Source organism: Coffea arabica, chromosome 9e (assembly GCF_036785885.1).
Source record: "Coffea arabica cultivar ET-39 chromosome 9e, Coffea Arabica ET-39 HiFi, whole genome shotgun sequence".
NCBI lineage: Eukaryota > Viridiplantae > Streptophyta > Magnoliopsida > Gentianales > Rubiaceae > Coffea > Coffea arabica.
The window spans coordinates 39,202,481-39,225,725 of record NC_092327.1 but is presented as its reverse complement, the minus strand read 5'-3'; the positions used below and the strand labels follow the sequence as shown (position 1 = coordinate 39,225,725).

The following is a 23,245-nucleotide window of genomic DNA, read 5'->3' as shown; positions in this document are numbered from 1 at the left end:
TGCAAAATGGACAATAAGAACATATCAAAGTATCTAATTCTTGAAAGAAAGTCACGAGATGCTTTAAAATTGTTCTTTATACACGTTTCTTGGGGCATAAAAATAGAAGTTCGAAGCTGTAATATCCATTTGGCATCATTTTAAAACCTAAGCTCCGGCTGGAACATTTTTAACCTGACTCAATGGATCGACATCCCAGTTTTTCCCCTTCTTCGTTTGCCATATGAAATAGTAGGCATTGCCAAATGCCGATGTGGTACAATTTACTTCTTGCTGCTTATGAACGCCATAATGTTAAACAACAAATCCTCAGTTGTCTGTTGTTTTAGTTCTCTAGCTATTGGCACAAAACCTTTTGGTTATTTACTTTCTTTTTGCATAGTAGTACTTTTTTGTTTCAGTGGTAATACATCTTAATTGTATAGGAAGGTGGGCAAAAAATTCTTTGCTTCGTTGCTTCAGAATAAAAACAAAAATTAGTAAAATCCCACATGCAATATATTAGTTGCTTTGTCTTCACCAATTATTACTGTGGAAATCTTCTATATTTGTCCATGAATTGATACGTCCAATTATTACTGTTGAGCTAAACACTTAGTAACATAAACGTAACAAAGTTAGACAACTAATTAATTAAATCCGTTTTATCAGTATCCATGGGATCAAATTCCAAATACACTGGCAAAATTTTGTGTCATGATTTCTGATGGTTATGATATCAAGCAGCGTATGATTGTTAATGAGATTAGTACTCGGTCAATAAAGTTTTTAGAAGTCAACCACGCAAAGTCCTGATCCTGCAAGTTAATTATTTATTTAAGCTATCGTGATAGAATCATGAAAGTGTCTGTTTAGTTGAAAAATCACTACCAACTTTAACCAAAATACATCAGTAGACTGCACCAGTCAACTACTGGAAAATCAGAATTTACCTCGTTTCTTCTTCTTCTTCTTTTTTTTCCAGAAAATTATCATGTGGGTTCCATTTAGCATCTTTGAATTACCTAGCAAGTCCCCAGATCACAATACAGTAACAAAATTTTGTGGCACTGTCAAGAATTATGGATGTGCAGGGAAAGAGAAGCTTTGAGCTGGTATTAGGCTTTTTAACCGTGATAATCTTACTGGGTAGAGTTGAATCACAGTGCGGTGGAGGATGTGATGCTTTAGCTTCATATTATGCATGGAATGGAACAAATCTTACATTCATATCCACTGTTCTTTCTACCTCTATCAGCCACATTCTTAAATACAATCCTCAAATAACCAATCCGGACATTATTCAATTTGGCAGCAGAATTAGTGTTCCATTCCCATGTGGCTGCTTAAAAGAGGGATTTATGGGGCATCAGTTTATTTATCGGGTCAGGTCTGCTACTTACTATCGAAGGATTGCTCACCTTGTTTATGCAAATCTTACCACGGTTGAGATGTTACAAAGGTTTAATAGTTATCCTCCCGAGAATGTTCCCGCCGCTGCACAGTTGAATGTTACTGTCAATTGTTCTTGCGGGAATAGTAAAGTGTCGAAGGATTATGGTTTATTCATAACCTATCCTCTTCGATCAGGGGAGACTATTTCTTCCCTAGCCAATGAGTTTGATCTTCCTGAGAAATTGTTGGAAGATTACAATCCTAGAGTGAATTTCAGTGGCGGAAGTGGTTTGATTTTTGTCCCAGGAAAAGGTATCTCATTTTCATTTTCTGCAAGAAAATGCTACTGTTCATAAGACCATCATACTAGCTAAAACAGAATTAGTCACTAGCAACAGAAAGAAGCATATTTAAAAGTTGAAAAGGAAAATAGGTACAGATATCAATTTTTTGTCAAAGTTAATTGAAGAAACAGTCGGATTAGCCGGGTGAAGAAAAATTGCATTTTAGAGGTGGTAAAGGTTTCATAATTGATGTACATGATGAGCTAGTAGGAAATGATGAGTAGCTTTTTGTTCTCTAGGAAATTATCAGTGTCAAGTGTCAATTCTGTTGTAAATGATGCCGTTTTACCAGGAAATATGAGAGCCTGATTGCTAGACTCTTCTTGACGTACTGTTTTCTCCCTGATGCAGATCAAAATGGAATTTTTCCACCATTAAAGTCAAGGTAGCTTATACTACTAAACTTTGATTTGTTGGAACCATCTTTAATGTCCCTTTCACTTCTAATATCCTTTTTTTCTCCTGCAGCTCAAGTGGTTAGTTCCTTTATCGTCAATGGCAACCAAATGTGGCTTGGCACAATTTTTTTGAGTTCAACCATGGCGTTTAGGCAATGATTATTTAAGATCAATTGATAAGTGCCATTTTGAACAGGAATCTCAGGTGGAGCTATTGCTGGAATTACAATTGCAGTACTTGCTGGAGCTATTTTCTTGGCCGTCTGCTTGTATGCAATATTCTATAGACAAAGGAGAATATCAGAAGGATTTCCTAAAGCAGAACCCCATGAACTAAATGATGAGCATGTGCATGGTAGCCTTTTTTTTCCATTCTCGGTATAGTATATAGATTACATTTTCCATTTAAGCATGATGTAGGATATGAAGTGTCCATTGTTTTAGTTTCCCTGTTCTTAGTTTTCATTTCAAGGCTAACTATGCTTTTGTCCAGACAAATGATTTTCTCGTTGTCTTCTGCATGGGACCATCAAGATTTGAGATCCAAACATATTCACTGTCTACCTCATTTCCTGTAGTTAAAAATGCATATCACGGATATTGGAGGGGGTGTCAATCAGTTTAGATGTTCTGGTAGTATATCTAATTCATGTTTGGAACTCTCAAACACATAAAATACCTTTCCTCTATTGATGTAGGACCTGGAGCACTGGAGAAAATATCGGAATCAGGTCCCCTTGTCAGCACCACTACAAGAATGCCCGGCATCACTGTGGACAAATCTGTTGAATTCTCATATGAAGAACTTGCCGAGGCAACAATGAACTTTAGCCTAGCAAACAAAATTGGTCAAGGTGGATTTGGTTCTGTTTTCTATGGGGAGTTAAGAGGCGAGGTTTGTACATTTGTTCTGCTCACTTGATACACGAAAAGTGTCAACAGTCTTACTAATGAAGTGTTTAGCTGATAGACTTCTTGAGTTTGCTGTCAAAGAAAATTTTAGGTCTTTGAAAAAAGAGTAGTATCTCTGATACAGTTAGAAGATAATCCATGGATTTTATTTAAGGTAAGGATTCAAGGATGCCAATTAGAGAAGATGAATCCACCTCTAGTATGAGGACAAACTAACTTAGGACTTTACTTGAGAAATGAACTTTAAAAAAAAAAAAACAAATGGGGAAATGGGAATGCTATTGCATGTTTTGATAATTGTGGAGATTAAAAAAGCTGCAAGGATAGGTCTATGATTTTCTTCCTGAAACTTTTGAGTGTTTTATTTCATGTTGGTATTCCTGAAGCTTATCGTCCAGTGGTGTTTTAGGCATTTGACTCCATCATCGTAACCTTTATTTGGAGGGGGTAGGAAGAAAATGACATGATCTTATTGATGTCAGCACTTCATAAATTTAAATCTTCTGAACTATTCTCCAGTAGATTGTAGAAGTTATGGTTTTGAGATTGTAATTCCCCTCATCAACTTCCCCATGTACAAGAAATTACTTAAAACCGTAAGTTTGCTGATCTTTGAAGTGCTATTTCATCTGGCTTTTAATTTCAAATTTTTTATCCTTCAACTTGTAGAAAGCTGCAATTAAGCAGATGGATATGCAAGGGTCCAAAGAATTCCTTGCTGAACTGAAGGTTTTGACCCATGTTCATCACTTAAACCTGGTATTTCCCTCTTCCTAATGGACTTAACGACTTTTCCTGTTCCTTATTCCTAGTACTTAGAATTCTTTGTTATCTCTTGCCATGGATTGACACAGATATTGCCCATTTTTCAATTTCAACCAGATTAATACACTTGAAGTTCAATGTAGGTCCGCTTAATTGGATATTGTGTTGAGGGATCCTTGTTTCTGGTTTATGAATACATCGAGAATGGCAACCTAACTCAGCATTTGCGCGGTTTTGGTGAGTGTGCTGCATCCTAGTTCCTAAATCAGCACGAAATCCTTCGTGCTTACAATCTGTCTCATGTCATTTATATTCCTTTTACAGGTAGGGAACCATTGCCTTGGTCTGCCAGAATGCAGATTGCCCTTGATTCAGCAAGAGGACTCGAGTATATTCATGAGCATACAGTTCCTGTTTACATTCATCGAGACATTAAGCCAGCTAACATTTTGATAGACAAAAACTTCCGAGCAAAGGTTGTGAAGGACATCAGGTGGTATATGAGCATTTGATGAAGGCCTTATGACTTTCGTCTTGCATTAAAAATAATCTCCTATTCTGCAGGTTGCTGACTTTGGACTCACAAAACTTACAAAAGTTGGAAGTACATCTCTGCAAAACACGCGTCTAGTGGGTACTTTCGGTTACATGCCTCCAGAGTAAGATTAATTTTTGTATACCATTTTTGCATTCCCGAGAAATAAAGAAACACATATTGGCCAAAGCAAAACACATCCAATTACTGTCATCATTTGCATTATGTAAATCTGTAAGATTGGAAGGTCTTCTGATGAAAAGCAGGATGGCCTTACATTGATTCAGGTATGCCCAGTATGGTGATGTTTCCCCGAAAATAGATGTTTACGCATTTGGAGTTGTTCTTTATGAGCTTATATCAGCTAAAGAAGCAATTATCAAAACGAATGAAGTTGTTACAGAATCAAGGGGTCTTGTTGCTTTGGTAATTAATCATGCTCAATTTCTAGACTTAGCAGTTGATGTTAACAGTTTCAAGCTGCTTCAAGAGTCGCGATTTTGATGTTGTCACGTTGTTGCATACACAGTTTGAGGATGCTTTTAACCAACCTGATCCTCTAGAAGCCTTGACCAAACTGATGGATCCCGGGCTCGGCGACGATTATCCGCTTGATTCAGTTCGAAAGGTAGTGTAAACCAACAATGCCAACAAGAAAATGTCATCATGTTCCATCTTATTTGACCAGAGTAGTTAGTTAAACATCCATCATCTATCTGCTCTTATCAAAACTTGTTTCTTCCCTAATTGCAGATGGCTCAGCTGGGCAGGGCATGCACACACGAAAATCCTCAGCTCAGGCCAAGCATGAGGTCTATTGTGGTTGCATTAATGACATTGTCATCTACTACTGAGGATTGGGATATTGGTTCCATTTATGAAAACCAAGGTCTGGTACATCTAATGTCTGGAACGTAGCATTAGCTAGTGTGCAAGTCTTGGTGTGGAATGAGGTTTTTCTTGCTCTGTACAGCATGCATCAACAAATTTTGATGTTGCAAATTGTTTTTGGAGTTTTGCAATCCCAAACTTTGAGCATGACCATCATCATCATCATCATCTGTGGGCTGTATATCACGTAAAAAATAGTGATGCCCAAGTTTTAGTGTAGTGCTACAATTGGAAAATCAAAATCCCATTTTGTTAATAATGGATTAGTTTTAAGCCATGACTAACAAATATCTATTATGTTACACGGAATTCTAACATCAAATAAGTTTAATTTGTTTCAGATGTAGATAAATGAAATTTTTACTTGGCAAAAAAGAAGAAGAAGAAGAAATAGTATCCAAATTGAAAGCATAAATCACGATATATAATCTCTTTTTAAGTAAACTTATACTCTAATTAACAACAAAGTGTAATTTAGTTGGTAAGACGTTTCACCTGTAACCGATAAATCATAGGATCGAGTTATTTAAGAGAAAAGTGGAGAACCTAGAAACTGGTATTGATCCTAAAACCAGAAAACTTATACTCTGATCCCTTTTCTGCCACATTTGACTTGAAATTTAATTCTAGGAAGGGCTTGACGTATATGCACTTTTAAGGATGATTGGGAGCATCCTTTCTAAAAATAAAAATAAAAAAAAATAAAAGGATGACTGGGGGCAGGTTGAACTACAAATTCCGGTCATTGGGCGGGTGCGCTTGGAAACTGCTCACTGGACCAGCAGATATCAGAACCCAAACCGTTGAATTGGACTTCCACAGCCCTATTTTTACTGCCAAGTGTCTAAAGGGCTGTCCATAGGCTATAGCAGATAGCGAACTTTTTTAGCATTCCATTTTTGCTCCAGGTGTCAGTTTCGAGGCTAGAAAGTGGCCGACCGATGCCAGCTTGTTAGGAAAATCTCCAACTCACACTTATTATTGCTGCCCGTTTCAAGATATGATGTTCATAGCAATCTTGCTAATGTCATTTTCAAATGTAGGGTTGCTGCCGTGGAGTCGAGTTGAACTCGAGTTTATCGAATTCTTTAAATTTGAGTTGTTCGAATTAATTTTACATTATTCGAACTCGAACTTAGTCGAGCTCTCAAACTCAATTTTTTTGCAAATTTAATAAGTTTACAATAAATAATTAATATATATATATATAAATACACTACTAGAAAAGATTCTATAAATATTTGAGTTTTGATTTTTTTTTTCTATTCGAACTCAATTCGATTACTTTATCGAATAGTTCGAACTGGACGATCGAATTCGAGTCAAACCTTTAATTAGACTGCTCGTCGAGCAGCTTAATTAATCTGCATCCTACTCAAGTGTCAATCAATTAAACAGACTCTCAATTTGGGAGCCGAGTTGTGGATTCTGACGTTGATATTATTGCTGATGGTGCTTTGTTGCTGTGTGATAAAGATAAGGTCGCATTACTAATATCAGCCAATAGAATTTCTACGCTTCTATCACTGGGATAATTGTGAAGATTTTTTGGACTTTCCCTCGTAGACAATTCAGGGCTTTTTATATTCGTAGCTGTCTGCATAATGCTGAGTGAATGATTTTGCTCCTTTCAGCACCATTAACAGCCTAAGCTTACGTATATTAATTATTGTGTAGTACAAAACAAGTTATTATATGCTTCAAGTCTCCGCCAAAATCATGCATAAACCATCATGTTCAGACGCTTACTTTTTCTTCTTAATCAAATTAATCCATAAATTTAATAATGATGGATACAACGAAAAAAGAAAAAACAAGTGGCCAAATTGGATTTCAAAACTATTCATAATATTATCGTGAATCCAGGAGAGGAAACTGGTAACATGGACTCTACTCTAGAGATGAATATTATTCATATACCTGCCCATCTGTTCCCCGTTGTGGTGTGTGGTTGCCACTCGCCATCAATGATGTTGAAATATTTTACTCCCTTTTTGTTTTGTTGGCAGATGCATCCAAATAGATCAAAAAAAATATCACGATTGTCACCTGTAAGACTTTTTCTCTTGAAATGACATGAAAACTTTCACTCTCAAATTGTCCCAAAAAAAAAAAAAAAAAAACTTTCACTGTCAAACGTATATGAGCATGGAATATATTTGACCCAATATTGATTAGTGATGCTGATACTTGTTTCTCATCCTAAAATGTGCTTCTTATCCTTCTGTATGGTGTTCATTCCGCCATGCACTTCTTCCTCCTCATCTATTCCCTTGTAAAAATTGTAGGAAAAAACATAAACAAATCCTGCATGTTTACTCAAATTCCAGGCCACCATGTACAGAATAGCTCTTTCTCTTTTCTGTCCCGATCATTAAACGAACATTACCATAATCGAAGTTGATAAATCAGTAAATGTGCCCACAAGGTGGAGGAGGGGTCATCATGCATCCACATTATATTTTGTTTCGTGTTCTGGCAAGAAATGCATTTTATCTACCAATTCAGTTCTCCAAACCTTATGATTATGTGTGTTCTTTTAGTTTGGATCATAAGTCATTGTTCATAAATCAATTATTTAATAAATGGTCAAGAGACAAGAGGTTTTCAGTGCGCACACTTGAATAGCAGTCGCGGGTTTCTTGTCACAAAAAAAAAAAAAAAAAAAAGAGAAGAGGTCCCCTGATTTTCCAGGGAAGGGGACCATTGATGTATATATTTAACTTGTGCCCTTAGCCGATAATTCAATAATTCAATGACAGATGAATCCATCAAAATAAGTTTTGTCCAGATTGTGGTGCTCTCTGTTCATTGGCTCCAAGTAATCCACCAATTTAGCTGATACTAGCTGAAAGGGAAACTCATTACTACTTTTAATCTCTAATTTGTGGGATTGCCTGGTTTGTTCAGTATTACTTTCGTTGAAAGCGAAACTTAATTATTAGCACTTTCATTTCTTGTTTTTGAGGGGGGTGTCTGCAGGCAATTGACAGCTTTTACTTTGAGTACTGGTCCAGAATGTTGGTTTGAACTAGACAACGATTTTTGCTGTTCTTTCTTAAATCTTAGTTGGTTTAAACGAAGTATGACAAATATTGTGAATGCTGCTGCCTAATGCATCTTTATCTCTCCGTGTGACTGGCAAGCTATTGCATGGGACGAGATTTATCCAGTACGCACTCTCGAGCAGCGGCTGCGAGTTCCTTCGTCAACAAAACATAAAAATATACTGCGGACGCATGCTTTAAAGACTTGAGGAGTACTCAAAAAATTCTGCCATTCTTTGAGATATATTCTGAAGAACTCGACTAATAGCAAATTAATGACACCTATTCATGATAGATTTTTCTCTAATACATATATGCAGACACACACACACACACATATGTTTTTTTCAGTTACTACTAGCTGCAAGTGGTAATACACCAGATGGAGGTTAATTAATCACTAGTTAATTCTGAGGGTGGTAGTAACTAATTGAAACGCTAGGTGGACTCTACCTCAATCTGTAATCATAAATTAAATGAGAGATGGATTTTTGCAACCGATACTTGTTAATCACCCGTTATGATATTTAAATAATATTTAAAGTATTATGTAAAGACACACGTATATATTAATATATTTATTGTACTTCCTGAATTATGTCATTTTTCTGAACTAATTAAATTTTTCTCAAAAAATTAACACTTGAAATCCTTCCTGGGCACCCGTTAGCCAAATCGATAACAGCGAGGTTGCTATCTTTGATTCTTGTCCCATATCGCAGTTTGATGAGATCATGAGATTGGGACCATCCACTGGCCCATTCCTTTACTTTTTCTATGTGCTTGGATTTGCTCTCACATGCATAACAATGGCCAACGATACCCTTGCCTATCTGATGTGATTTGGATGCAATTTTTCACCGACAAAATTTTACGTTTTCTGTAAACGTATTTTTAATTCTTTTTTTTTTAACTCATATATGCCAAATTACTACAATGTTTTTTTAAAAAAAAAATTCTAAAAATAGTAAGCTAAACCGAAAATAAGCATTTTGTGTGTCAAAAAATAATATGAAATAGCATACCAACATAGTTTATTTACTATTGAACTCTATGTAACACATTTTAAAATTTTTGTGAGTAACTTAGGCTAGCAAGCGCGCGTAATTTTTTGTACTTAAAAATTCAAGAATTGAAAGAAACTATGATTTTTTTTTTTCACAGAAAGAACTGATGTTGGCATCATCAACCATTTTAAGGGTAAACGTGAATAAAGTAATGGCAAAAGTTTGTTGGTTATAGATCTATAGGAATGTTGGGTGGCCTTTTGTAATACAGCTGAACTTCAAGGTTTTGTCTGTGATTTCGTCAAATCTCGAGGAAAATAATTGTAGGTAATCCAAAATTATTGGACATGTGATACTGATATTGCAATGTGGCAATTGACGACAAAGAGAATAAGAGTCTTACTGAATTTTTTTTTTTTTTTTAAAAAACCAAAGGAAGAAAAAGGAAAAAAAGACGGACAAAATGTGACCCAGAGAGAGAATCTGATTGAGAAAAATGAAATTTATTTACGTTGAAAGTTTTTCTCTCTGTCTTTTTTTTTTACACCAAAACAAAAATTCACGCTGCACCAAAGAGTTCCAATTAATCACGCTTAAATGTGCTGCACCATCTTAAAGTTACAGAAACGCTGAAAATCACAAACTCCAGTTACTTTACGAGTAGAAGCCGCGGCCGGAACGAGAACGAGGTTGTCATACTCCGCGGACAGCGCTAGTTTATTTATTTACGCCGTCACAACACGCACCGGACGCTATATTCCCGCGTCGAGCGCCGGCCCGTCACGGCCACCGGTCTCCGAATGCCGCGGTCAACCATAATACACGTGCATTCCATTTGTCAAATGCTGCATTACTGCTTGCAGCTGTATATTGTACTGTATGCTTTTTTTTCTCCTTTTAGATTTTCCATTTTTTCTGTCCTTTACAACTGTACATATATATAAAGAACACAACTAACTCTATAAAACTATCAAATTATTAGTATAAACATAGATTCTGGGGTAAAAATTTAATATTTTTGTTGCAGTTGGCAAGTTGAAAGTAAAGTGTTGGTGCAAAAACATATCAACAAGTCAATCAGAAAATCCTACTATTTCTCTTGTTCATAAAATCCTTTTATCCAGATTATACGAGGTTATGCGTCCTTGTCATTATCAAGTGATGTCAATCACAAAAATGGCGCCATCTTAGGATAGCAATTGACATCATTTTTGTTAATTATAATTATGGTTGCTAATTTGAGATGAAACAACTGTTATTCTAGATCAATTAGTTAATCTTATTTATATAGTGCCCTAACCTATTTTTAATCGAACATCCATTTGTAATAAAGTATGATGTCTTAGGATAAAATGGTAGCGCTTTCACTGATCTTATAAAAGTTATGAGGTCCAAATTTTTAATAAAAGAGTTTAGAGGCGTAATTTTTAAAATTTCAGGAGAGATCAGTAAAAATGTCAGAGAGCTAGAAAAGTTGCCTCAGTGAAAGCATCAGAAACATCATCGAGGGAGGTTTCTTCCAAATAATAGCCCTCGAAATCAAAGATGGCCAGCTATCAACGTCACAACCCAAATTTTAGCAGCTCTTTACACTAAAAGGTCAAAGTTGGTGCGTGATACACACAAACATTTTCAATGTAGGGCCTGACAATGCTAATTCTTTAATTGGGTGCCATTTTATTTAACCACAGAAAAAGTAAAGCCCTCAAAACGGGAAAGAAAACCCCCAGCAGAAGTAGCCGTTGCAACATCGACGTGGGGCCTTGCCGACATCGAAAGTTACTCACCTAAGTAAATTCCTACGATTGCGTTACTTGCTACTCCGACTTCCCATAAACCAATTTAGGAATTAATAATAATTGATTACTAGCACTACTTGAAAAAGACACCTAAATTTGCCTAAATATAAATACCATTAATTTCCATTTCGACAGCTGAGATCGATTACCGCTTCCCCACAACAAAAACCCAAACGTTACAGTTCGAAGTTAGAGAATAGGTACTCCTACTGCATGCTTACTATCTCTCTCTGAAAAAAGCGGCTGTCTTTATCTTCTCAACGCTTCTCTTCCTCTCATTTTCCATCACTTCATATCGGTCCAGAAAAAGCTAGATACAGTAGTGAGTAGTACACAGATAGCAGCTTAGAAAGCTCCGAATTTCTTATTTATTTTTCATTTCTTCTTTGTTTATGGTTAGATAGATAGATGTCTTGGGGTTGAGTTTACTTAAGCAGAGAGAGAGAGAGGAAGTGGGGAGATTAGGGGAAGGAATAAATGTTCCTTGGATGAATTGAAGGGTTGAAGTGAAGCAATCCGCCCAACGCAATCAACTTCTGCTCTTCTCTGCTGCTGTCATTTTTTTTTTTCTTAAATGTAGATTAGAGGCGTTTCAGTTTGTCGGTCTTTCTTTCTCGTATTTATTGTCTTTCTAGATATTGTTGGAAGCCCAGCTGCTCAAATTCTGCTTTAACCCACCTCAAGAAATTACCACCCCATAAGGTGAGATTTTTATTTCTTTTATTTTTTGTGAAAAATACTCTGTCTTTGACTGTATTTGTAGGATGCGTTTCTATGATTTTATCCAATCATTTCCTGTGTAGCTTGAGTTGAATTTTGGTTTTGATAGTAGTTTTCTTGGGATGATTATATCTAACTTTCTGGTGGTAGTCTGAGAGCATCTCTTGTACGCAGTGACTCTAAAGTCGGACAGATTTCGTATCTGAAATTCTCGATAGACAATATAAAAATTTGTCTTCTCTTTGTCCTGCGTCTTGGCTGTCAAAATCTTTCCAACTTTAATGACTAATCTGTTCTCATGGGTACTTTTTTTCCGACCCAAAGGCACTAAGTTTTGCATTTTCACATTACTCTTGAAGAATTCAACTGTAATTGCATTTTTTGAGCAGCTTCTGTTGCCCAAGTTACAACATTTTCTTTCCTGGGAGCACAACAAATGGATTAGGCGTTCTCTTCATTGTACAACCAATAAATAACAGATCCACCATATTGTAGACTTTCATCGTTCTCAATTAACGGAATACGTACTATAGCAGGGAATGTATGATGTGTTCCCCGAATGAAAGAATACATTTAGAAGTAATTTATTTCGACTGCAAATAGATGGTGAGTGGTATTATTTAGTCTTGGTAGTTGTTATGTCAATGTAGCTTGTTTAGTAAGACTATGATGTTTTTTTGGAGTTTTACTTCTTGAGATGTCAAATATGCCTTGCATATTGTATGTGCTTCGACTTTTACAGGAACATGCCTCGTGCATAGTTTAATACATCCTGTATCAATGACGTGCAAGCATTTTCTAATCGTTTGAGTTTCTAATCCAAATTTTGTTCGTCTTTAGTAACAGCTAGCTAGATGGCAACGCTTGGGGACATGGGGCTTTCGGCTGCAATTAATATTCTCAGTGCATTGGTTTTCTTAGTAGCATTTGCCATTTTACGGCTTCAACCATTCAATGATAGAGTGTATTTCCCAAAGTGGTATCTTAAGGGTTTGAGAAGCAGTCCAACACGCTCTGGGGCATTTGTAACGAGATTTGTGAATTTGGATTGGAGATCATATCTAAGGTTTTTGAATTGGATGCCTGATGCACTGAGAATGCCAGAACCTGAGCTTATTGACCATGCGGGATTGGATTCTGCAGTTTATTTGCGGATTTATTTACTGGGGTAGGCTCTTCTTCTTATTATTATAATCTAATAATGACGCTACCGTGTTTGCTGGATTTTGATTTGACAATCCAAGTTTCCTTCTGGTGCTGAATTTGCTCATGGATGGTTTATTTAGGCTCAAAATCTTTGTTCCTGTGACATTGATTGCATGGACAATCCTTGTGCCAGTGAACTGGACAAATCACACATTGGCTAAATCAGATGTAAATTACAGCGAGATTGATCTGCTCTCTATTTCAAATATTCCACTTGGATCACAAAGGTTTGGAGCAATCAAGTTTATTTGTTCCAGTGTTGTTTAACTTTTTTTCTTTTTAATATGTAACTGAAAGTAGCAAACTGCAATTTTAGAGCACAAAGTAGTCCTTTAGGAGAATATAATCTTATAAAAGAGTTACTTTCTAGTCCCTCTGGAATTTCGTTAGCAAGATACCTGTAACAGCACCGAAACCCAGCCCAAATAGTAAAAAGGAAAGAAATTTTATCCCCAGGCAAGACTGTAGGTGGTAATTGTTCCTGAAAAAGTATCTATTCTTATTTTTAACACCCTATGTTTACAAATGAATACTTGAAAATTTTTAGCTATTGGTATGAATGTGTGTTAGTTTGTTATCTAGTCTAAACCCCAATAGTAATTTGGCTTGAGGTGCTCCCCTTTAAACAAATTACAAGATCTTTGGCATTGGTTGCCCCTAAGAAAGAGTGGTTGTCTCATGCATATGTTAAGTTGAAGGCTTTCAGTTGTCGATCCAGGGCTTAGTTTCCAATAAGTTGGCAGTAGCTATTCTCAAACTACAATTTTCTGGCATTTATCACAGTATTTCTTATGCTGGGAAAGTGCATAGAATTGCTTCTCTTGTTACTCACGTATCCTGGGAAGGAGAAGTCAGAAAATGTGAGGTGTTCTCTTTGTAATTCAGAAACTTAATGTATTTAGTCACAAAATTGCAGGTTCTGGACTCATACGGTAATGGCCTATGCCTTCACTTTTTGGGCATGCTATATTTTACAACAAGAATATGCAAAAGTTGCACGCATGCGTCTGCACTTTATTGCCTCTGAAAAGCGACGGCCTGATCAGTTTACAGTAAGATGCTGTTTCTCTTGTCTTTTGATTCTCAAGCTGTAGATCTACTAGTTAATTCATGTGCAACCTATATTCTTGAGAAGATAGGATAGAGTGCAATATCATTTCCTTGTGTGAGACACTTCTTCTTTCTTCTTCTTTTTTTCTTGGGTGGTTCATTCTCCTCCTTTTACAGGGCACTTTTTCCTTTCTGAATGAGCATAATGTCTGTTATGATCTCATTGTTTATATGTATTTTCAAGTTAATATGACAATTCTATTGTAGGATATGCGAGCATCTGTTGCAAAATTGTGCCTTTGTTTTCTGTATGGCGTTGAGAGAAAATTATTGAGCACATTTACTGGGAGCCCAAATTTTTTTATTGGAAGGCATCTCTGGTTGGTCTTTTGATATAGAACTAAGAAGAAACCAAAAATTAAGACAACTTACTTACATTATGTAGATTATGGACTCCAAAGGGGTATGATTTGTAGCTATATTGAACTGTGTTCTCAAACAATCTATGGTAAATATCAGATTTAATTCTTCTTCTCCATGAATGTAATAGCTAGAAGTTAGCCAAGATGTTTTCCACTATGTTATTTAAGTCCTAGCAAGGGGTTTTAGTGGGCTGTGCTGTATGATTTTAATGCTACTTGCTAGCTACCTTATATCAATGTTATTCTGGTATACAGAAGGAGCTATTTCGTTTATTCACATTTCAATAGCTTAGGAGCATTTTGATGTTCTTGATGAATAAATTATAAATCGCTACTTTTCTAGGGACATCTCTATCTTAAACATTATCAACTCCTCATAGAAAAGGTATAGCTTATGTTAATTGATGGTTGACACTTGGTTAACATACCTGGAGTCTTTTATACATAAAAAAAAGGCATCTTTAAATGTTTTCGTTGCATAATGCTTCCCATTCATATGTTACAATTTAATTTCACTGCTGTGAAGGTCACTCTTGGGATTGCTTCTGATTATGAAATTTGATGAACCATGCACAGGTCCTTGTTAAAAATGTACCACCAGACCCAGATGAATCAATTAGTGAAACTGTTGAGCACTTTTTCCTTGTGAACCATCCAGATCACTATCTTACTCATCAGGTTGGATCCTACTGATATCTCATCGATATTTGTTGTGGGTGATTTGTCGTTGTGCTTGAATGAAAGAATGTCTATTCATTATATTCTTGTTACTTGTCAGTTGAAAATACTTATATTTGAACAATTAAAAGCTTTAATCTTCTTTAGCTCCAATAAATCAACATTGAGGATGGTTTCAGATCACTGCTGATTCAAAATAGGATTTCAGAAAGCCAGCTAACAGTAATGTATATGTTTATGTGTGTGTGTGTATATGCTACCGAGTAAAAATTTATATTCTCAGTTTGATCAATCCCCTTTTAAGCAATTACCAACTTTCAACATGGAGGGTTGGGGGGGGGGGGAGAGGAGGGGGTTTTGCGGTCAGTTTTTTTTTTTTTTTTTTTAAGCTTACACCACAACCTAAGTTCTTCTAAGCAAACAATCTATTCTAAAGGTTCACATGCTGCAAATAAGAGAACTTGTCTGTTTCATTGTATTTTAGTTTTTCTGGCTTTGGGAACAAAAAAATTATTTGTACCTAAGCTTTGGAAAGGAGTTTCTTTTCTTTGTTTGAGTCTGGACAAACCACAGGCTTCCTATCCAAAACACGTGATGTGTTTAGAAAATGCTAGAGAAGGATAATAAACATTTAGCAAAGAGCATATTTTGCTCTTAAGCTCAAAAATGTAGGTGAAGTTAAACATAGTATAATGACGTTTTTGGCAAACATATCTGAGGACTTCTAATTGCAAAATCTCTCCTGATTAATGTCATAATTCTATTTTCCTCCATTTCAATTTCTTAGAACCCTGAACAACAAAGTATTGGGAAGTTGTTTAAAAGTCTTCTGTTAAATTTAATCTCATTGGACGATCAAGTATTGGTCTCCTTATTCTGGACCACTCTTGATCTTTCCTTACAGTAGACCTTGTACATCCTAACTCTAATGTTGTTACATATATGTAGGTTGTATGCAATGCCAACAAACTTGCAAAATTGGTGAAGGAAAAAAAAAGAAACCAAAACTGGCTTGACTATTACCAATTGAAATATGCTCGAAATCAATCACAACGGCCCATGATGAAGGTACTTTGTTATCCTCTCTTATCATGAATTCTTGTATTTTTCATCATGTTCCCCCTTTTTTATTTGGATGGACTGGGATGGGTGGTGGAAGTCCCCTTTATGATGTGTATTCAGGTTTATTACAAACTGACTGACTTTGGAATCTAAACTGGCAGACTGGTTTTCTTGGCCTTTGTGGTGAAAAAGTGGATGCAATTGATCATCAGACAGCAGAAATTGAAAGATTATCAAAAGAAGTAATGCTTCTTATGCTTTGATATTTTTCATGACTTGAAAAGTTTTCAGATTACTTTGTTGTTGACCTTACCATCTGCCTGGGTTGTACACTCCATGTTGGTATTTGTATAACATCCTTGATACTTCTATTTCAATGTTTGTAAGTAGCTTGGGATACAATGTGTGAACATGAATAAACAACAATACCACTCATTTGGATTGAAAAATAATCATGGAAGTGCATAACCATGACGTCATAACTGTATTATTCATGCCACATATGACTAAATGGATGGAAAAATAAGAATTTGATAGAAGATGATCTTCCTTGATGTCTTTCTGAGAAAATTTTGGCATAAATCAATTGCCTTATATACTGCTTTCACATGCAGATTGCTGAAGAACGAGAAAGAGTTATAAATGATCCAAAGTCTATTATGCCTGCAGCATTTGTCTCCTTTAAAACTAGGTGGGGTGCTGCTGTTTGTGCTCAAACACAGCAATCAAGTAATCCAACTTTATGGTTGACAGAATGGGCTTCTGAGCCACGCGACGTGTACTGGCCAAACTTGGCCATTCCTTATGTTTCAGTATCAATCAGGAGGCTCATAATTGGTGTCGCTTTCTTTTTCCTCACTTTCTTTTTCATGATACCCATCGCTTTTGTGCAATCCCTTGCAAATATTGAATATATTGAGCAAAAAGCACCGTTTTTGAAGCCATTAATTGAGATGTAAGTTTGTTTCCTATCTATACTTGCTCAAAAGCTTGCCTATATTTGTTCAATTTGCAGTACATGTAGTTTAAAATCCAGTACTCATATAAGTTCCGATGGAGTTCATTTTTGTGTCGGATGACAATATTAGAGCCATATGCTCAATGCGTTGTTGATGATTACGTGATTCCTTATATGGCATGAGTGTAGGTTGTAGTGATAATGTGCTTTCTAGTTTTTAAAAGCATGTTTACAAGATGAATGACAAGAAAGTTGAGGTAAACCTGTAATTACAATGTTTATCAATGGTACCAGCTTTAACTTATGCTTGTAGGCTTGCTCTTTTTGGTCATAGATGTTCTGCCTTCTTTTTATTCTTGCATTTCCTGTAGACACAAGTAAGCTTGTTTTGCCTATAGCAAGTTTTTTTTTTTGGATGGAAAATACCTTAGTCATTCAATTTGAAATGTCAATTTTTCTGAAGAAACTTAGTCCATTAAATAGTTAAAAATCAAGGCTAATTGTCCCGTTGATCTTCCTCTTTAGAGTTTTACCATATACATTTCTGTATTCTTAGTTCATTGGATATTTGAAAATTAAGTTTACTTTCTCCTGCTGGTCTATCCTATTAGAGTTTTATTGGATTCTATAATCCTCAGCCTATTTTGGTGGAATACATTTTGTGTGTTTTGGCAATCACGAGTTATTTTAAAGGAAAAATATTCAGTTGTTTATATTGCTAGAATCTGTCTTTTTCAGCCTGTTCCACAGAAACAAAATTTTATTGGTGACACCAAATTGGGAGAGAAGATTCTGCCTTATTCAATTAGCTTTGTCTTTAATCTTTTACTTTCTTTGCTTTGGGGAAGAGGGGGAGTGGAGGGTTGGTCTTAGCCGTTATTATACTGGGCTTTACCTCTGTAGAGTGTAAAGTACTTGGATCAATTTGAATTAAAAACCCTGTATTTCTCCTGAGAGACGATGCAGCTCGTAAGAAATGAGTCAATCAGACATTCGCAAGTAACTTGATGTTTATGAGAAAAGAAATCATAACTAAGAACAAGGGAAGAACAGTTAGAAGAAAGGGATTAAAGTCTCATGGCCGCATATAGATGGGTGCAGAAAGAAGGATATGGATGCGCTGCAAAAATTGCATGGATTTTATAGGTGTAAAGTTTCTCAAAGTACAAGAACTCAGTGGCATTGTAACATGCATTTGCTGGTTCCATACTTTGACCAATTTATACTGTGCAGAGCATTTGAAATAGAGGAAGAAATACATCTTGCCTTATTTCTCCTTTTGAACATCACTAATGTTGTTAGCTTAAGGGTTGTGAAAGATCAATTTCATTGTCTATACGCTTTCACTGTCTAGTACTTGTTTTAAATTAATATCTCTTCTCTTCTTTTCCCCTCTTGAGTAATGTCTGTGCACTACTTTTTTTTAATAATTAAAAAAATTGACCTACTGGTGTTGCATGCTTGTTTGGGTTTGACTTTTCCCTTTCGTACAAGTTTTTACCATGTGAATTCTCCTTTCTTTTCCTGTCTTTGAATTTACAATCCTGATGTGTATGTTTAGTACATTTCTGTTGTACTTTCAGAGCTTCAGTATTGTGGCATCCAGTGTCTGCTGTAACCTGCTTTGGTTTTTATTTTACCTTCCTCTTTATATCTGCTGTATGAATTGGAAGCTTCGTTGTAGATTAACTCCTCATTTGGTTTGCATCAAATCCTGATGACAGGGTGTTATTTCTCTTGTTATTGTGTCTGCAGTATCAGTTGCTAGCTTCTTTCTCCTAATTTTCTGTTATTTTTGCAGTAAGTTCATCAAGTCATTTATCCAAGGTTTTCTACCTGGAATTGCCCTGAAAATCTTCCTTATACTGCTGCCAACTATCTTGATGATAATGTCCAAATTTGAAGGCTTTCTGAGTATATCAGGATTAGAGAGGAGATCAGCATCTAGATATTATATTTTCAACATTGTGAATGTTTTCCTTGGCAGTATAATTGCAGGAACTGCATTTCAACAGCTTAATAAATTTATTCACCAGTCAGCAAATGAGTATGTTGCTCTGATCTCTAAAGCCTTCTCGTCTTTATGTATTTCAACCTTTGATTTTCTCTGGAAATTATTTGCTTTCATTTTTCTTTTTAGTTATCCTATTGTTCTATTATTATTTTGCCATTATTAAATTGGATTTTGTGTAGTGTTTCCGCCAACTGAATTCAAAGCATTTGAGGAGCTAACCAATTCTAGATTCTCATTCAACATTTAGCGTCTGCTTAGTTTTCTATTTCAGCTTTTGCATTCAGTATCTTACTTGGGCATGACTGGGGAGAAGTTAATGCATGATTTGTTTAATGAAGTTAAGAATATTGATGTGACTATTTAGGCAAAGCAAAGTGGTTTGGTTAGTGAGACCAATAACTTCTACACCAGACATGCAAATTGATTAGGCAAGGTACACTAGTCTGACTAATTGCTAAATAATGTGAAAATTTAGAGAGAGAGAGAGAGAGAGAATGGAAATTATAGGTAAAATAGCTGAACTCGAGTAGAAAAACTGTAAGAGACAACAATTTGCATCTTTAATGCATTTTAATCAGTCCAAAGTATGAGTGAGGCCTAAAAAGTAGAGTGACTGGCGATCAAGAGACTTGCTGGAAAGTAGTGATGCTAACATTTGGGTTCTTTCAAAGTATTGGCTTTAATTGGAAAGAAAAAGAGTTCATCAGAAAACATTTTTGGTTTTTCCCCAAAAAAGAAAATTAGAAAAAAAAAAGCATCTGTAGCATGTAATTTTTTCCAACCAAAAGGTCAAAGTTTTGAAACCTTAATGGATCATTTTCCACTATATTGGTTCAGATAAGTAGTCCTACCGGAAACTAAAATATTGAATTAGACAAATCAGACTGGAAAATGCTATTAGATCATGAACTTTTTTGAACTAAAAGATCTTATCATTGTAGGTTTAAAACTTTGCCTAATCTGCCACTTCGTATTAATATTTGTTTTAAGTTTTTATGAGTAGCTTAAAAAATTATTTCTTCAAACATTTTTATTTGAAGCAACACTTCAAATGCAGTTGGGGGTACTGATGAAGCGATTGACTTTTGACTGGATTTTGCATATTGTCCTAGGGGGTGCAGTTAAAAGATTTATCTAAAGTTAGCTCAAACCTATTGCATTTACTTTCGAACTTTTTTTGTAAATTTGAAAGCTGCATGTTCAGATTTATGAGGAATTTGATTTTATGAGGTGAACTTAGTTTATGGCCTTTCTTTATCCTTTGACTTTGTGGTGCACCTTTCTGGGCTTTTGCTTTAGAATATATTTCACGTTCTGTTATCCATGTGGTGTGAATTTTGCTTAATCTTTTTTTTTTTTAAACTACAGAATCCCAAAAACAATTGGTGTGGCTATTCCAATGAAAGCAACTTTTTTCATAACTTATATAATGGTTGATGGATGGGCTGGTATCGCTGCAGAGATCTTAAGGCTGAAGCCTTTGATAATTTTCCACCTGAAGAACTTTTTCTTGGTGAAGACTGAGAAAGACCGAGATGAAGCAATGGATCCTGGGAGTCTTGGTTTCGACACTGGGGAACCCCAAATACAGTTTTATTTTCTACTAGGCCTTGTGTATGCTGTCGTGACACCAATTCTACTTCCATTCATACTGGTTTTCTTTGGCCTGGCATATGTTGTGTTTCGTCATCAGGTAATTACTTGTCTTCTGATGTTGAGCCAATTGATGCTCTGCTATCTATTAATTGGAGTTAGCGTGCACAAACACCATATATTTGGATGAGTCCACCTTGGTGAAGGGTGGAATTTCGGTGCCTAAGTTTGTAATCTTTCAGGCAGATGTATCCATAAATAGTTTACATGAGCTTTAAATGATAGGCAGCTCAATGTTATACGTCTCTGCCAAGAATTTGGGATTACAGTTTGATCTTAGCGAGTCAGTCTTTGAGTCCATATTTAAAGAGTACGGTTATGGAATCATTTTTTCGCTCTGTTTTTTGCCCCTTGAAAACTTTATGCTGATTAAAAGTATTAAGACTTGACTTCAGAATTTGGGTTTATCCAGGCGAAAAAGAAACATAAAATTTGTTTGCTTTCTGGGCATCGACTTTTCTCTTGGGGAATGACCTCCTCTTCTTACAGGTTGAAATTTATTGTTCATACACCACCACATTCTTTTTCTCAAAAACCATATGCTGGCCAAAAATGTGAAGAGGATTTGATTTTGAAATTTGGCTTCATCAAAAGAGGAAAAGAAAGAACGAAAGTTAAATTTCTTTTCTGGCATTGACTTTTCTCTTGGGCAAAGGCCTCTTTTTCTTACAGATGAATTTTGTTGTTCATGCATGTGCATTATCTTCTTCATATATTCTGGATTCTTTTCTATGTAAGTTTCACTAACCTAATAACATCTTAAAGTTATAACCAACTTGTATGCTTGCCTTTCATTTGCCCAGAGTTCTCTTACAGAGCCTTTATAAAATTCTGCAGATCATAAACGTGTATAATCAAGAGTATGAAAGTGCTGCAGCTTTTTGGCCAGATGTTCATGGGCGTATCATTTCTGCCATGGTCATCTCGCAGCTACTTCTAATGGGGCTGATGAGTACAAAACATGCTGCTCTGTCCACACCGTTCCTTCTTGCGCTCCCAATACTGACCATTTCGTTCCATTTATACTGCAAAGGCCGTTATGAACCAGCTTTCCGCAGATATCCCTTACAGGTAGCTTTGGACGCCATTTAAATGCTCTAAATGGTAAATCAATTATTCAAATAGCTTTTTGCAGAATGATGAAGAAATGGTTTGCTTATCCACTAATATTTTACTCAATGCTTGATTTTTTTAAAAAAAAAAAAAAAAACTCTCATTACCAATTAGTTGCTCTTATATTATTACCTCTCTTTCTTAGCCTCTTGACATGATTTGAAGTCTTGGTGCTCTTATCTTTGTGCTTCATTACAGGAAGCAATGATGAAAGATACTCTGGAGCGGGCAAAAGAACCAAACCTGAACTTGAAGGCCTACCTCCAGAATGCTTATATTCATCCTGTTTTCAAAGGTGGAGATGATGATGAGGATGAGGAGGAAATCATTGAAAAGTTGGAAGCAACTGTGCTGGTGCCTACAAAACGGCAGTCGCGGAGGAACACACCTGTCCCTAGCAAAGTTAGTGGTGACTCTTCGCCGTCATTGCTGGATCTTCAAGAAAAAGGGCGTCCTTGAAATGTTTGTCAAGAAACCTGAATGTCCTCTTTGTACATGAGACTTAAAAATCTTCATTAAGGAGAGTAATGCTGTAAATTATGCGAATATCTGAACTTGTATAGCCCTTGAAAGGTCCACTTCGGCCTGTTAGAGCTGACCGGAAGAGATATTAACAAGATTTCCATTTTGTGTTTCTTCAAGAATTAGTCTCACTGCTTAGAAATTTTGAATGACTTTAGTAAAGTAATTTTATTTTATTTTATTTTTTTTAAAAAAAAATGAAGGGCCGAATCAGTATTGATGCAGAGACCCTATACCGTGCAAAAGAGAATAGTTTAATCAAATCAAATTAATAAAATTATATTCAGTCTACCTCAAAATTCAAACTTTTCAATTGAATCAGATAGGAGATTAGATGAACGCTAAAAAATGCTCACTTTTTGCTTTGGATTGTAGATAACAAACTTAGAAAGAAGTTGCCAACTTTCAAATGACTATTTTAAATTTGGATCAACTTTGCACGTACAAACAACTGTGTTTGCAATGGTGAGCACAAATGCGTGCCATGTTTTGCATTTGCAAAAAATTGAAGTATAAATTCAAATTGGGATTAGATAGCATGCATATGTATCTGAACCATAGTTATTAAAATCAACTCGGACATCAAACCGGTGGGAGAATCGAGTTAGCGGGTCACTGGTTGAACCGTCGGATTACACTATATAATAAAAAATATATAATATAATTAAATAAACATATAAATTCGAATATAAATACAGAAATTCTAAATATTAACAAGTCATAACCTATTCATATTTCATAATTCATACACACAAGTCATACCCATACGTGTTTC

At 35.7% G+C, this 23,245-nt stretch overlaps 2 protein-coding genes across 4 annotated transcripts; both read left to right on the top strand.

Moving 5' to 3' along the window:
• The first annotated feature begins 851 nt into the window (after window positions 1-851).
• Window positions 852-5,521, top strand: LOC113710177 (lysM domain receptor-like kinase 3). The gene is made up of 12 exons (XM_027233030.2): window positions 852-1,686; window positions 2,070-2,103; window positions 2,187-2,194; window positions 2,313-2,471; window positions 2,815-3,011; window positions 3,698-3,787; window positions 3,937-4,030; window positions 4,118-4,269; window positions 4,358-4,452; window positions 4,616-4,754; window positions 4,858-4,956; window positions 5,082-5,521. The coding sequence occupies exons 1-12, from the start codon at window positions 1,062-1,064 to the stop codon at window positions 5,244-5,246; spliced, it is 1,857 nt and encodes a 618-aa protein (XP_027088831.1). The 5' UTR covers window positions 852-1,061; the 3' UTR covers window positions 5,247-5,521.
• A 5,742-nt stretch (window positions 5,522-11,263) lies between these two features.
• Window positions 11,264-22,592, top strand: LOC113710176 (calcium permeable stress-gated cation channel 1). Of its 3 annotated transcripts, none has more exons than XM_027233028.2 (12): window positions 11,264-11,774; window positions 12,633-12,960; window positions 13,079-13,225; window positions 13,915-14,050; window positions 15,047-15,148; window positions 16,097-16,216; window positions 16,372-16,452; window positions 16,825-17,165; window positions 18,970-19,215; window positions 20,551-20,875; window positions 21,673-21,906; window positions 22,147-22,592. In XM_027233028.2, the coding sequence occupies exons 2-12, from the start codon at window positions 12,647-12,649 to the stop codon at window positions 22,405-22,407; spliced, it is 2,307 nt and encodes a 768-aa protein (XP_027088829.1). In that variant the 5' UTR covers window positions 11,264-11,774; window positions 12,633-12,646; the 3' UTR covers window positions 22,408-22,592. The 3 variants fall into 3 exon arrangements, with proteins under 3 accessions (XP_027088829.1, XP_071922559.1, XP_027088830.1); XM_072066458.1 differs by having other exon boundaries at window positions 11,365-11,774; window positions 16,825-16,901; XM_027233029.2 differs by having other exon boundaries at window positions 11,367-11,774; window positions 12,639-12,960.
• Window positions 22,593-23,245: the final 653 nt, after the last annotated feature.

Coding starts and splice junctions, on each gene's coding strand:
- LOC113710177 (XM_027233030.2), top strand. CDS start 1,062: ATGGATGTGCAGGGAAAGAGAAGCTTTGAGCTGGTATTAGGCTTTTTA. Junction 1,687..2,069: donor GATTTTTGTCCCAGGAAAAG/GTATCTCATTTT, acceptor TCCCTGATGCAG/ATCAAAATGGAATTTTTCCA. Junction 2,472..2,814: donor AAATGATGAGCATGTGCATG/GTAGCCTTTTTT, acceptor CTATTGATGTAG/GACCTGGAGCACTGGAGAAA.
- LOC113710176 (XM_027233028.2), top strand. CDS start 12,647: ATGGCAACGCTTGGGGACATGGGGCTTTCGGCTGCAATTAATATTCTC. Junction 12,961..13,078: donor TTGCGGATTTATTTACTGGG/GTAGGCTCTTCT, acceptor TGGTTTATTTAG/GCTCAAAATCTTTGTTCCTG. Junction 17,166..18,969: donor TTGAAGCCATTAATTGAGAT/GTAAGTTTGTTT, acceptor TTATTTTTGCAG/TAAGTTCATCAAGTCATTTA.